The sequence below is a fragment of the Betta splendens genome, chromosome 6 (assembly GCF_900634795.4).
Source record: "Betta splendens chromosome 6, fBetSpl5.4, whole genome shotgun sequence".
NCBI lineage: Eukaryota > Metazoa > Chordata > Actinopteri > Anabantiformes > Osphronemidae > Betta > Betta splendens.
Window position 1 is genome coordinate 4,699,395 of NC_040886.2, and position 13,333 is coordinate 4,712,727.

Consider the following 13,333-nt stretch of genomic DNA (forward strand, 5'->3'; position numbering starts at 1 on the left):
ATGTGCCTCGACCCTGTTCCGTTTCTGACTTCTGATTCCTGCCGACTCCCTGATCTGTACTACTGCTTGGATTGCTCTTGGATAACGAACCTGACCGCCCGACTACGAGACAGCCTGCTCCCTCACTGTACCGTAAAATTGCGCTCTTCTGTATCCGAACCAGCCTGCCCCACCGGTACCGAAGCCCCGTGATTGACTGTGCATGACCCGGATTGTCTGTGATTCTGAATAAACCGTTTAACCCTACGTTCTGCCTGTGGTCTCTGTGCTGTGCATGTGGGTCCAAGCTCTGCCAAAACCTGACAATGTTTGCATTACTACAATTGTTTGTTTTTTCACAAAGACCCAGTAAGTTGCCTGATTTTGACTTTTTACATAATTATGATACAGTTACAGCTACACTCATAAGTCTAACTGTGAAACCAAAAGTATTATAATAAAAAGTATGAACGTTGTGTCCAATACACAACACATGTTGTTGTTCATCCTGTTTCACATACAGTATTGTATCACATATTTATCATTGTTAAAATTAGTAAACTGAAACTCTAAGAGGCATTAGACCCGAACAGATCCTTTATCCATTCTGTTTATGAACTGCTATTATTACTGCTTTTAGTTCACCACACATTTGTGCCACTTTAGCTGACAGCTCCACTGGGTGCTGTCTTTAAGCGTTTTACTGAGGGGCTTTGTTGAGATCTGTTTCGTGTTTGTTAGTGTGATCCACTGATTGACTGACATGCTCCATTTACAACGCTTTGGTCCAAAGCAACTTACAAGTGAGACACAAAGCAACAGCACAGAGGTCAGGAGGTGACAGAAGAAATTGTCCGTTTTGTGAGATAGAACGACTGTTTCTTCGAAATTACCGGGAGTTTTTTGACTGACTGGCAGTGGAGCTGCTAAGTGAGCAGACTGTAGGCCAATTTAAAAAAATAATTATTACAATAATAACAAAAATAAAGTCATCCTGTGTGTGAAAATGTGTGGATGATAGGGAAAAAACAGCAAGTGTGTCTCTTCTATATCCTCATCTCCTTCATTCATCTCTTAATCATGATGTGAAAAAAAGGAAGGAAGGACAGACATCTAACAGTATATGGTCAACACTGAGTTTCTGTAAAGCTGCAGGACTCAATCATGATTGAAAACATGGCTTCCAGCTTTGTCACTCACTCACTAAGTCAACACATCTGTCGCTCCTCCTCGCCTCCTCCTCCTCCTTTATCCGTCCTTCCTCTCTGCATCCTTCCATCCATCCATCCCCCTCCCACCAGCCGCCCATATGCCTCTTCCAATCCCTCGCTACAAGCAGCCCCCCCCCCCCCCATATTTTCCCCCACCAGTTGGCCAGATGGCACGGTCTTCACGTCCACGGTGAACAGGAGGACTGAACCACTGAGAGTCGTGTGGGTGTCTGGCGAGCAGGGAGGAGCGCTGCAGAGACAGAGGGAGAGAGGAGGTGGGGCGGTCCTCTGCTGCTCTAATCCTCCACTTCTGTTTGTGTAGTGATGCTCTTTAAATATAGTGAGTAGAAACCTACACATTACAATTTTAGGCCATGAATGAATTTGAAAATTAGTTTTGAGGTCGGGACACCTTCAAAGTCTTCGGAGTCTGTTCTGGTGAGTGAAGTGTTTTTCAATGTAGTCTGAGTTGCAGAAACGGGCGTCTGAATGTGATGGAGTCTCGCTAGTGATTAATTTTAATGTTCTGGAGCCACCGGATATTTAATAATTCATGGAGTTTTTGTCTTTTGTTTAGCAGCTTCACTGAGAACTGAGACCATTGTGCCATTTTTTGGAATTGTTGCTTTTAAGTTTGAGTGCCAGCGATAAGCTGCTGTTTACTGAGCAGAACCCAACTTGGGTTGCAGTGGGTCAGAGGCTGATCTGCGTCATCTTTGACATGTTGTGAGGAAAGTTGAAAACAGGGTATATAGAAAGGTAAACGGGGGCATATAGTCAATCTATTAATACCGAGCAGGAAGTGCAGCAGCTGCTGCTGAGGCGAAGGCTCCCGCATTATGTAATCAATGCACACACTCGTGTCAGTGTCTCGTTGTGAGGTGTATATTTGGCTGTTTTTCTCGCTGTTGACTCAGCTGCTGTGTAACATGGACGAGCATTGAATGTAGAATAAAGCTGGGTTTGTCTCTCTTACGCTAGCAAAGCTTTTTGTAACAGTACCCAAAGCGCACATCTGTCGGGCCCCGAGTGGGACGTGCCCACCCACCATCTGTACGCTGAGTATGTACATCCACGGTGTGATGGACTGCTGTGAACCAACTTTCCAATGTAGAGCAATCGCATGAAAAATGTAACGTTTATAGGTCCCACAGTCGACGCTGCTCTGCAGCAGAGTGCAGCTACTTCTGCCCTCATTTGAAACAGTGGAGTGCACAGCGTGTGAGTCCTGTAGAAGGAACGGGATGAATTATTAATCTGGTCTAAATAACTGGGTGGACGCCAGCTTCCTTTCCAGCCTCCTTTCCTCGCCGACGCTGTTTTTGTCTTTCTGCTCACACTGTTTATTACATCAGTGTCCTTCCAAAATCAATAGGTTGAAGAGGCTGCTGTTCCTGACTAATGTGTAAACTTTTAGTACTCAGATCCACTCCCATTAGCAGAGCAGCGTTCTGCGTGGGGTCGTTTAGTGTTGGACTGGACCTGAGATTCGGACTAAAGCTTTTCTCCTTTTTTATCACTGGGCTGCCAATGAAGCATGTGGTCGGGGTTAACGTTGAGGTTGGCTGGGTAAAGTCCATCCTGCCATTATGCAAGAGAGAAAACAGGGAAATGCAAACACCATACAATGCAACACAAGTGGATTTAGCAGCACCTGGATTTTTGATTGAAATCACAAAGATAAAGTTAAAGAACATCCTCTAGGCTTCAAGGCCTTCTTGTATCTCCATGTTCAGCTCATCCAAACGGCTCTATTGCTGTTGGGTAAATGGCTAATAAAGTGTGAAGCCAGTCAAGCATCAGATCCCAGTCTGACCCAGCGTCTGTTTGATTCCAGCCTCCTTATTTCTGACACTAATTGTCCTCAGAAAAAAAAGTTGAAAAGAATGAAATCACTGGCAGCAGCAGGATGGGCGATGGTACCGAGTTGGGCATCAAGCTCAATGTTCAACTTACAGTAGACTGGACAAATTAAGAAATATAAAATAGACTCAGTTCCTTCAAACCGGCATTCAGTGAAGAAGAGTTAAAGCGGCTGAGACCTGCAGACTCCCTGCTGACTCTGCTAGCACATTAATCATGTGTCAGTGTGGCCTGGTACCGCTGGGTCAGCCTCCATGTAAATGGAGTGGAAAGTGGTCTGCTCAGGTCATTTCCTGCCGGCCAGTGATCACAAACAAAGCACCGCTCGCTGCTGCTCGTCACACCTCAGCTGTCAATCAGCTCATTTACCGCTGCTGTTACTTCCTGTTTTGATTTCAACAATCTAGTCTAGATTCATTTTCTAAGTGCTTGGTTCATGGCACAGGTTCAGGTTTACGTTTGTTTTGTAAGTATTTGAGCTGTAAAACCTGATTTTAGAAGACGACACTGATTAGAGGATCAAATAGCCACAGGTTGAACAGAGAGGACGAGAGGGGGCGTCGGTAAATACAAATCTGTTCATGCAGGTGTGGATGGAGCTACTTTTATGAGTGGTTGCTCATATGATTTAAACAGGATCACATCCAACACCACAACTCTACTCTGATAATCCAGATAAGAGCTGGATGAGTGAGCACTTACTGGACACGGCCTTCTTATTGGTTGGCTGCATTTGAGCCGAACCTGTGACTGTTTGTCAGGTCACTCTTCACCCACAGAGATGAAGGCTGTAAAACACGGGAGACTTGTCCTTCTTCAGTTGAAGTGTCCACTCTATGATTTATATCCGACCAGGACATAGAGCCGCTGAGCTTCCTCCTGTTGTCTTGTCCTGTGACTGGGTCTCAGTCGCCATATGGACGCATTCGTGGCCAAGAAGCAAGTGAAGGAATGAAAGAATCCTGACTCAGCATGTCAACTCAGCACTGACAAAACAAACTCCTTTCTCTGTAGAACTTACAATAATGTGTCTTTTGCATCAACATTCGTTTTGAACATAGTGTGAGAGTTGTCTCTTAAATAAATCCCACTAAGCAAAAATGCTAATTAGCTCATTTGAGCCTTTCTGTTTTCAGGAGTGAAAATTGAACTGCCTGGACGCTGCAGCCACCAGAAGGAGCAGCACCCATCAAACCTCCTGTTTCCTCTTCTAGCACATCATCCATTAGAAACCAATGCACAGCAGAGCAGCTCCACTCACTCTGCATCACTACCACTGTCACTTATCCTGCTAAACTAAACTAGAGTTTAACTACTACTGTTCCTTCTTACCTGTGAGTCGGCATTCCGAGTCAGAATGTCTCATCACAACAACATTTACCAACAAGAAGAGCTTGACAGCTATAGAGACGGAGGAGGTGGCTATGGTTACCAAGCAGAGTACCCATACCAGGAGGAGGACGCGGCCAGCGACGCCACCGAAGGACACGATGAGGAGGATCAGATGTACGAGGGCGAGTATCAGGGGATTCCACACCCCGACGAGGTGAAGGCTGCCCAGAGAGCCGCACGGTGAGGCCCAGCCCACCGTTGGCTGCTCAGAGTAGTGACATTAATAAATCCTTCTCCAGGCCTGTTCACATTATGCACTAGCATCTTGCATCAAACTCATTCCCTGCCTTCACTTGCTGACTTTCAGGAGCAAAGCCAGAACCGCTGGAGACATCGCTTCTGAACTGGAGGAGTTATCTCAGCAGTACGAGGACATAATGGAGGACTGTGGTCACGGGAGGTTCCAGTGGACCCTCTTCATGGTGTTGGGCCTGGCTCTCATGGCTGATGGAGTCGAGTGCTTTGTGGTTGCGTTTGTCCTGCCGTCTGCAGAGAAGGACCTGTGCCTGTCTAATGCAGAGAAAGGAATGCTGGGTAAGCGATTTCTGAACCCTATGTGTCTCCAAGGAGCAAACCAGCCAGCGGCTACTGGGAGTGTAAGGCATTAGGCCGGAGGACAGAATCTAAACCCAGCTGACATGCACACAACAGCATGTCCCCACATGGCCACCAGAGGGACTTACTGTAAGTGTAGAGTAAAAAAGGCTGATGGCTGGGATGTGTGGTGGAAATTTTCCATAAAGAAGTAGATGAGAGAGTTGTCCTTTTGTGCTATTTATTGAAATAATAAAGAAAATAAAAAATAATGGGGAAAGCAAATAAAAAGCATGGATGTTGATCGTGCACATCAACAAACCAAAAACCAGCTGGGGATATCAGTGCACACACCACGAGGGTGTGATGCAAAGAGCCCACGATCCTCAAGTTGCTTCTGTCTTTTAGCTTCTCTGTCCGACTAGGGTGGACTGTCATTCTAAACCAATCAAATGACATGCACCATCTCCTCCCTGTCGCAGTGTGTGTGAAGATATTAACATTCTCACACCTGCATTGCTGTTGTCCAACTATCTGTGAGAAAGGAGCACCAAGTCTCAACAGACAGAGACACAACTCCCTGACCTTGGGTTTGGGAGCTAGAGTTGAGAGTCTATCAGGCAGAGACAACCATTGAACAATGTAGGTGAAATGTCAAATGCATACAGTAAGACAAAACACAAGATATTAATTGCTGAACATAAGTCATAAATCGTATAATAACTGCATAGAAGTAAGGAAGAGACATAGAAATAAGGAAGAGACATTTTTTCCCATAACACTCCCCCCTTTTGATTACACATTAATCAAACCATAAATGAGCCCATACCATTAGAATCAGTGTAGGTGAAATGTCAAATGCATACAGTAAGACAAAACATAAGATATTAATTGCTGAACATAAGTCATAAATCGTATAATAACTGCATAGAAGTAAGGAAGAGACATAGAAATAAGGAAGAGACAATTTTTCCCATAACAGATGCAGGGCACGTTCAGATGAGGTGAGGGTTCAAACAGCATAAGGACAGGTGATACCAGTTCACCCTCACTCTGTGTTTGCGTTTCAACTCACCCGCAGGTGTTATTGTCCAAGACACACGGCCTCAGATCTGCAATCGCACTGACCTACTTTCCTTTACTGCACTTCAGCGTTGGTTGTCTGAGGGTTTGTGTGACATTTGTATGCTGCTGCTGTCTTTTTACTTCTACCTTTAAGTCTCTTTGAATTCCCACCTACTCCTCCCATGATGCCCCTTTTTCTGTGCCTGTTTAAGAAAGAAATCTTTACAACTCTCTTTCTTTCTCTCATCCCCTCAGTTCTCACCTTGATTTGGTGCAGTGCGTTGTGAAAAGACAAGCGTGCTCGTATTCACGTTCACACTGATCAGTGCTCAACAACACTGTTTAGAAATGGATTGCTCCTCCGCCGAATTACAGTATATGTTAGGTGTGGAAGAGGTTTCATAATTTGAGCATTAATGTGATTCATCACACACAGTGGGGGGCATCTGCACTGGTGCCAGAGATCTACCAGTGCCAAATTCACTGGGGAAAGGCAGGAGCAGGAGAATGAAAGAATTCCCAGTGCAGCTTTAGGACACTTTTTAAACTCAGCTATAAAATGGAAGAGAACAGTGCCAGATCCTTCAAATGGTTCATTTTAGAACCACAGGAACATGAGCAAACTCAGCTAAAGGATCCTTCAAATGGTTCATTTTAGATTGACTCTCATTTTTCATGTGTTCATACAGATCAGTTATCACTAAATCCCATAGTCACACTTAAAGGCGAGGGCAGATTTGTCCTCAGCCGGACTCTATTTACTTGTTTTGAGGTTTTGACGTGTGCTCACTTAACAAATGATGGACCCAGTGAACCAAACGCATGCAGCTATCAAACAAGGCCTCAGCGGAGGAACGCGTCTCCTCCGTTACCTCCGGTCAGCCGGACCTTCGATTCGCTCCCGTGTCCTGTACGTCTAGTAGACAGGACAAAGCGTCTTCTTGACTGCTTCAGTGCTGCTCTGTCCCTGCAGGTCTGACGGTCTTTCTGAGCATGATGGTGGGGGCGTTCGTGTGGGGCGGCCTGGCAGACAAAGTGGGCCGCCGGCGCTGTCTGATCGTGGCGTTGGCTATAAACTGCGTCTCTGCCTTCCTGTCGTCGTTCGCACAGGGCTATGGCTTCTTCCTCTTCTTCAGGCTGCTGTCTGGCATTGGGTAACACTCAAATGCACACGTCTGCTGGGGTTAGGCCCCTCAAACACATATAGCACATACACCCAGTCTAGATACTAATAAAGAGCAGTCAGTTTCATGTAAACATTGTTAACCAAACGTAGTCTCTGATCATCTGATCATGTGAGTTGTATGGTGTACAATGCTTGAATCTCTTTCTGTCTCCCTCTGCACTCAGTATTGGAGGCACTGTGCCAATCGTCTACTCATACTTCTCTGAGTTTCTTCAGATGGACAAGAGAGGGGAACATTTGTCGTGGCTGTGCATGTTCTGGATGATTGGGGGGATCTACGCTTCCTTCACAGCCTGGGGCATCATACCGAGATACGGTGAGATCAGCGCTCTAGGTCGCCTTCTACAGTACTTACTGCTACTGCTACTGCATGCCAGCAAGTGTCCTAGAAAGAAAGGGAGCAAAGAAACTAAATGCAAAAGTACATGAACAAGGACGGATTCAAATACAGCCAATGCTCCTCCTCCAAAACTAAGGTCAAACCTCAGCCTCGTGCTGAATGGTGATGATGACCAACAAACACCAAAATAATTCTCAGTTAGAAGCTGTCAAGCTTAAAGATCTTGTGAATGGGTAAGTATAAATGAATGAAGAATGAAGAGACGCTGTTTGAAATGTGTCCACACTAAGTGTGTCCACAGGTGAAGCAGGTTTAGCAGAGCTGGGCTCTGACTGGGACTTTGTGAGTCACTCAGTGCAGATTGCGTCCAAGCAGATGAAAGGTTCCAGAGAGTAGTTCACTTTCAGACCTTTAGAGATTCTAGTGATGCTCCAGCTGGTAAAACATGGTAGATATTTCTTTGTGCTAAATATGTAGTTGGCTTCTTTGGTTCTAACATAATACAGTATTGTGTTTCCGGTGCAGGCTGGGGCTTCAGCATGGGCACAGAGTTCCAGTTCCACAGCTGGCGAGTGTTTGTCCTCGTTGCAGCTCTTCCTGCTATCGCCTCTTTGGTGGGACTGACCTTCATGCCTGAGAGCCCTCGGTTCCTGCTGGAGGTGAGGCTGCGATTCTCAGTGCATCACTTCTTTAAATCCCAGTTAACCCACGAAAGCATATTGCAAACTAGTTACCCAACTAACAAGGTTTAATGGCACACGTAGACAGAAACAGACTAATGAGTCTGGGAATTATTTTAATCACTAAAGCTGCTTGTCCCCTTAATGAGATTAAATGAGTTTAAAAACAAGTTTTTAGGATCCAGTGGAGAAAAAAGACTGCAGTAACCATCATAGATCAAACAATAAAAGCTTCTGTCTACAGTGTGTACTATGTACAGAAGCTAAAACAAGGCTGTGTGACAATGCTCCCATGTGCTTAAGCAGAACGCCAAACACGATGAGGCCTGGATGATCCTGAAGCAGGTCCATGACACCAACTGGAGGGCCAAAGGTCAGCCGGAGAAAGTCTTCACCGTGAGTGGCTGCAGTTAGAAACAGACCCAGACAGAGTCTCGATTAGCTAATACAAGTCCCATATCTGAACAATAGTGGTCAGCATGTGTTGGATTGAGTTCAATGGAAGGAGGGTTTAAAAAGGGACACTTGTGTCTGTGGTCGGATGCAGGTGACTCACATCAAGGCTCCAAAGACAGCGGAGGACGAGTTCATTGAGATCCAGAGTGCGACAGGCACGCCTGTGCAGCGATGGGCGGTGCGTTCGCTTGCACTCTGTAAACTGGTACGTGGTGATGGCGATGGTCGGCATCAGACTCAAGCACCAGTAGAGTCTGTGTGTGACAGATCCAGTGCCAAAGTGTTCAGGACGGCTTCACTTCCAGCCTACAGTTGAACATAATGTCATGTTGCATCCGTGTCACAGGTTTTGAGGAACGTAGCCTCCCTCCTGTCTGCAGAGCTGAGGTTCGCCACCCTTTTCATGGCCGTCATCTGGTTCTGCATGGCTTTCAGGTCAGTTCAGTTCAGGTCAGAGGACCCAAACTGGGTCATGAGGTTTTGTCACTTTCCATAATCATTGCGAACAAAGCAAAGAGTGAACGTGAAAGCTGAGCTACTTGTCCTCGGGACGAGCGTAGGTCCCCCTGGTTCAGCGCCGTCCCACAGGGCAGAACGTCTCTCAGCAGCAGACTGAACAATGTTTTCCATTGAGCTTTACAGCGAAACATTTCTCTTTGATTTTGATTGCTTTAAACATTGTAATTAACATTCTAATTCCATACATAAATTTATTTGAATTGAGTTTTCATACACTTTTCCATTGTTTTCAGGGTTTCAGTTTTTAGTTTCAAGTAGTATTTTTCTTTAAATGGTAAAACTGGCTTCTGTTTGGCCCTATCTGGAATCGTGTTTGACTGTCCTGTAAAACGTTGTTAGAGGTTGTCTCTCTACGTGCCCACAGTGTAACTACTGGTTTGTGTTCACAGTTACTACGGCCTGTCCGTCTGGTTCCCTGACATGATCAAGCACCTGCAGTATGAGGAGTACCAGTCCAAGGTCAAGGTGAAGTAAAGCACAATCCTTACAGCCACAGACACGGTGAACTTGACATGTACACACACAGAAATGATGGATTATTTCTTTTAGGTGTTCCATAAAGAACGAGTGGAGAACTTCCATTTCAACTTTTCTTTGGAGAACCAGATCCATAAAGAAGGAGAATACGTCCATGACAAGTAAGTGTCTGTGATTCAGCTTCTGGACACAAAGCAAACGCACAGAATTAGATCAGCAGCAGATCTTTTATTAAATAATATATGACTGTAGCAGGTTTGAGGAGAGTTTCGTACGTGCGTGTCTGACCCTGTGCCCTACACTAACAGAGATGGCTCCTCTTTCTGTAGGTTCATCAACATAGAGATGAAGTCGGTCAAGTTTGAGGACTCGCTGTTTGAGGACTGTCACTTTGAGGATATTACGTCGACGGACACGGTGTTTGAGAACTGCACCATCCGCTCCACTGTCTTCTACAACACGGGTACGTTCTGACCACATGGCCGGTCTCCATAGAGCAACTTTAAGGACTGACATCCTGTTTACTCACAATAATGACATGTGGGACAGATCTAAAGGCACAGACATGGTTGTTAGATATTTAGTCATTGCCTGCACTGGTGTGAAAGGAAGAGGTCATGTTCCTTCACTTCAGCGAAAACTAAAGCAGGATGTAAAGAGTAAAGAAAGTAGAAAACTGGTCCAAGGAGCGTACAAAAAAAATTATATGGATTTAGGTCTTGTCTATGGTCACTAATGCCAAATGTATAGTTAGATGCATTGGCACAAACTGTCCCACGTGTGGGTCACATCTGCCTTGTTTCAAAACTGTGAGATGACTTTCAGATCCACAAACTTATGTTGCGTTTAAGGATCAGTGGAAAACTCACAGACAGGAGTTTCTGACCCTATAGAGCCCACTAGAGGGCGCTAGAGGTTTGATAATAGAAACAATTTTAGGAGCATCAGTTCAAATGACAGCTGATACAGTAGTTATTGTTAATTCACAATAGTAATGTTGTAGACCTAACAGAATAAAAACTATGAGTGTTTATAAAACCTTAGAAATCCTTCCTGAGCAGCACTAGGAGATGGTAAAATGAATTGCTGCTAGTTAGTTTGAATCATAAAAGCGATCAAATAAGAACCGACGTCTTAATTTGTCATAAAGTGTCACATACTTTACGTAGACTTGTGGGAGGAGAAGTTCATCGACTGTAAGATGGAGAACTCCACCTTTAGCAACAACAAGCACGGCTGCCACCTGGACACCGTTGAGGAGAACGATGTTCTCATCTACCTGGTCAGCTTCCTGGGAAGTCTGGCTGTGTTGCCAGGCAACATCCTGTCAGCTCTGTCCATGGAGCGGATTGGCCGGGTCAAGATCATTGGTAAAGTAAAACTTTGCTCTTTTTCAGTTTTTAAGCTGCTACAAGCTGTAATATCCTAAATAAGGTGTGGCCTCCTGGCTTCTAACTGTGGCTGTTGGCGAGTTGTGTGAATCCATTAACGCCCCACGTTTCTGCTCGTCCTCAGGCGGCTCCATGCTCACTTCAGCCGGCTGCACCTTCCTCCTGTTCCTCAGCTCCAGCCCATCGGCGATCATCGCTCTGCAGTGCTTGTTCTGCGGCGTCAGCGCGGCTGCGTGGAACGGCATCGAGGTGGTGACCGTGGAGCTGTACCCCGCTTCTAAAAGGTACAAAGCTTTTCAACCTACGTCGGCTTGAGCAAAAATAAATAAATAAAAAAGCACTTCTCCCTTTACCCACGCGTGCCGTGCGTCCCCCAGGGCCACAGCCTTCGGGGTGCTCAACGCTCTGTGCAAGCTGGCCGCCGTCCTGGGCAGCTCCGTCTTCTCCGGCTTCGTGGGCGTCACCAAAGCCGTGCCCATCCTGCTGTCCTTCGCAGCGCTGGTGAGCGGCGGCCTGGTGGCCCTCAAGCTGCCGGACACCAGGGAAAAGATCCTGCAGTGAGCGCGGGGGGAGGTGTGGCTTCAATGATGACAGAGGCTTTGAAGGTGAGGCGGATGCCGATTGTGTCACAATGAGGATGAGTTCAAACTCAAAGGAACGTCTGCAGACACGGGGCGTCCTGCTGTGCTGTAGAAACCCAGCCATTCCTTTAGCCACACACTGATCATAGCCCTGCTGCATGCATGACGCCGACAGAGAGCGAGCAGTGACTGTACTAACCACATCCTGTAGATTCTTCAAGCTTAACATTCCACTGTGTCAAACTAATAAGGAGGCTAATAACAGCGGGGATATGGCAAATAATGCAAAGCTTCCTCCCGCTGAAGCTTATCAGGGAAACACGTACTCATCAGCTTCACACATGTTGGAGTGTGTGCAGTCATTTTTTCGTCCCTGTCTGAGCGTGTAGCAGGTTTCATCTGCAGCTGACTGTGGACCTTCCACGTCCAGTTTGCTCTTGTTGCTTCCGTCCCACTTCCTTCATCACCTTCTTGTTTTTCTGCTGATGCTTTTCTCTTTTCATGTCCTCAATGCGCATTATCATAGCACCGTCTTATGGAAGAAACTGAAATCACTGGTATGAAAATGCTTGTAAATGAATGAGGATGTTTTCAATTGATGCAATAAACACTTGACGTGAGTAACTGTGAAAACATTTCTATCCTACTCCCATTATGTGACTTCTCTAGATGAGAAGGTTGCTGACTAAGCTGCAGAAGAACTGGTGAACTTGTGCTTCAGAACCTTTGATGCTGATGCTGATGCCGATGCTTTACTGTACAGCACAGAATAAACAGAAGTCATCATGTCTGGACTGTCCATCACCAGCTTGTTTTGAAGCACAAATTCACAAGCTCATCTGGGTGTTTCTACTGTAGCTGGCTGCCTCCTCCCAGTAGACAGATGCTTTATACTGTAGGTTACCGGTTGAAACCAGATGTGGTTTCACATAATATTTGATGATCTACTGTACGTAACTACATTCATTTGCATTTTGTGAGTGTGTTTCCTTGTCAAAAGTCAGCTCTCGTGTCCTTAAACACTCCCCAAACTTCCACAACCTGTGAACTGCTCTACTGGATTGTATGCACATTTAACAATGGTTTTGATGTATGGTGTTTTAGTGGCTCCAATCACTGTCAGTGAATGAATTTTTAATTGATCTGATGTTTTTGTGTATTACTGTAAAGCTGAGATGAAATGTCATAGTTGATGGCTTGTTTTGTTGTTTGCTTTTTTTAATCTCTTTTTCTGTACAAATGTTTATTGTTGAGTCCAGTTCTGTCTGTTACTGTGTGCATTTGTGGCTGAGCCCAATAAATTGAGATGCACCGAGATGCATATGCATCCTTTTTGTACCTAATACAACAAATCGGATTTTGATTAGAAAACACAGTAAAAATTTATATGGATGCAGAAAATGTATGTAATGATGTAACATAATCTCAACCAATGATCCAACAGAGACAAATCTCTGGAATGTGTGAAGTCCTAACTAGTAAACAAGTAACTTGGGAAACGCCATCAAATATAATAATAATAATAATAATAATAATAATAATAATAATAATAATAATAATAATAATAATAATAATAATAATAATAATAATAATAATAATAATAATGCAAAATTGCTGCTCTCTGCCCAATGACAGATAGACGGATGGATGGATGGATGG

General features: G+C 45.0%; 1 protein-coding gene across 1 annotated transcript; it reads left to right on the forward strand.

Moving 5' to 3' along the window:
• The first annotated feature begins 1,435 nt into the window (after window positions 1-1,435).
• Window positions 1,436-12,991, forward strand: sv2bb (synaptic vesicle glycoprotein 2Bb). Its single transcript, XM_029154344.3, has 15 exons — window positions 1,436-1,628; window positions 4,190-4,625; window positions 4,753-4,979; window positions 7,018-7,198; window positions 7,395-7,546; window positions 8,096-8,229; window positions 8,557-8,646; window positions 8,798-8,911; window positions 9,053-9,141; window positions 9,615-9,690; window positions 9,775-9,863; window positions 10,032-10,165; window positions 10,872-11,072; window positions 11,218-11,377; window positions 11,471-12,991. Exons 2-15 carry the CDS (start codon window positions 4,411-4,413, stop codon window positions 11,652-11,654), a joined length of 2,046 nt encoding a protein of 681 aa, XP_029010177.1. The 5' UTR covers window positions 1,436-1,628; window positions 4,190-4,410; the 3' UTR covers window positions 11,655-12,991.
• Window positions 12,992-13,333: the final 342 nt, after the last annotated feature.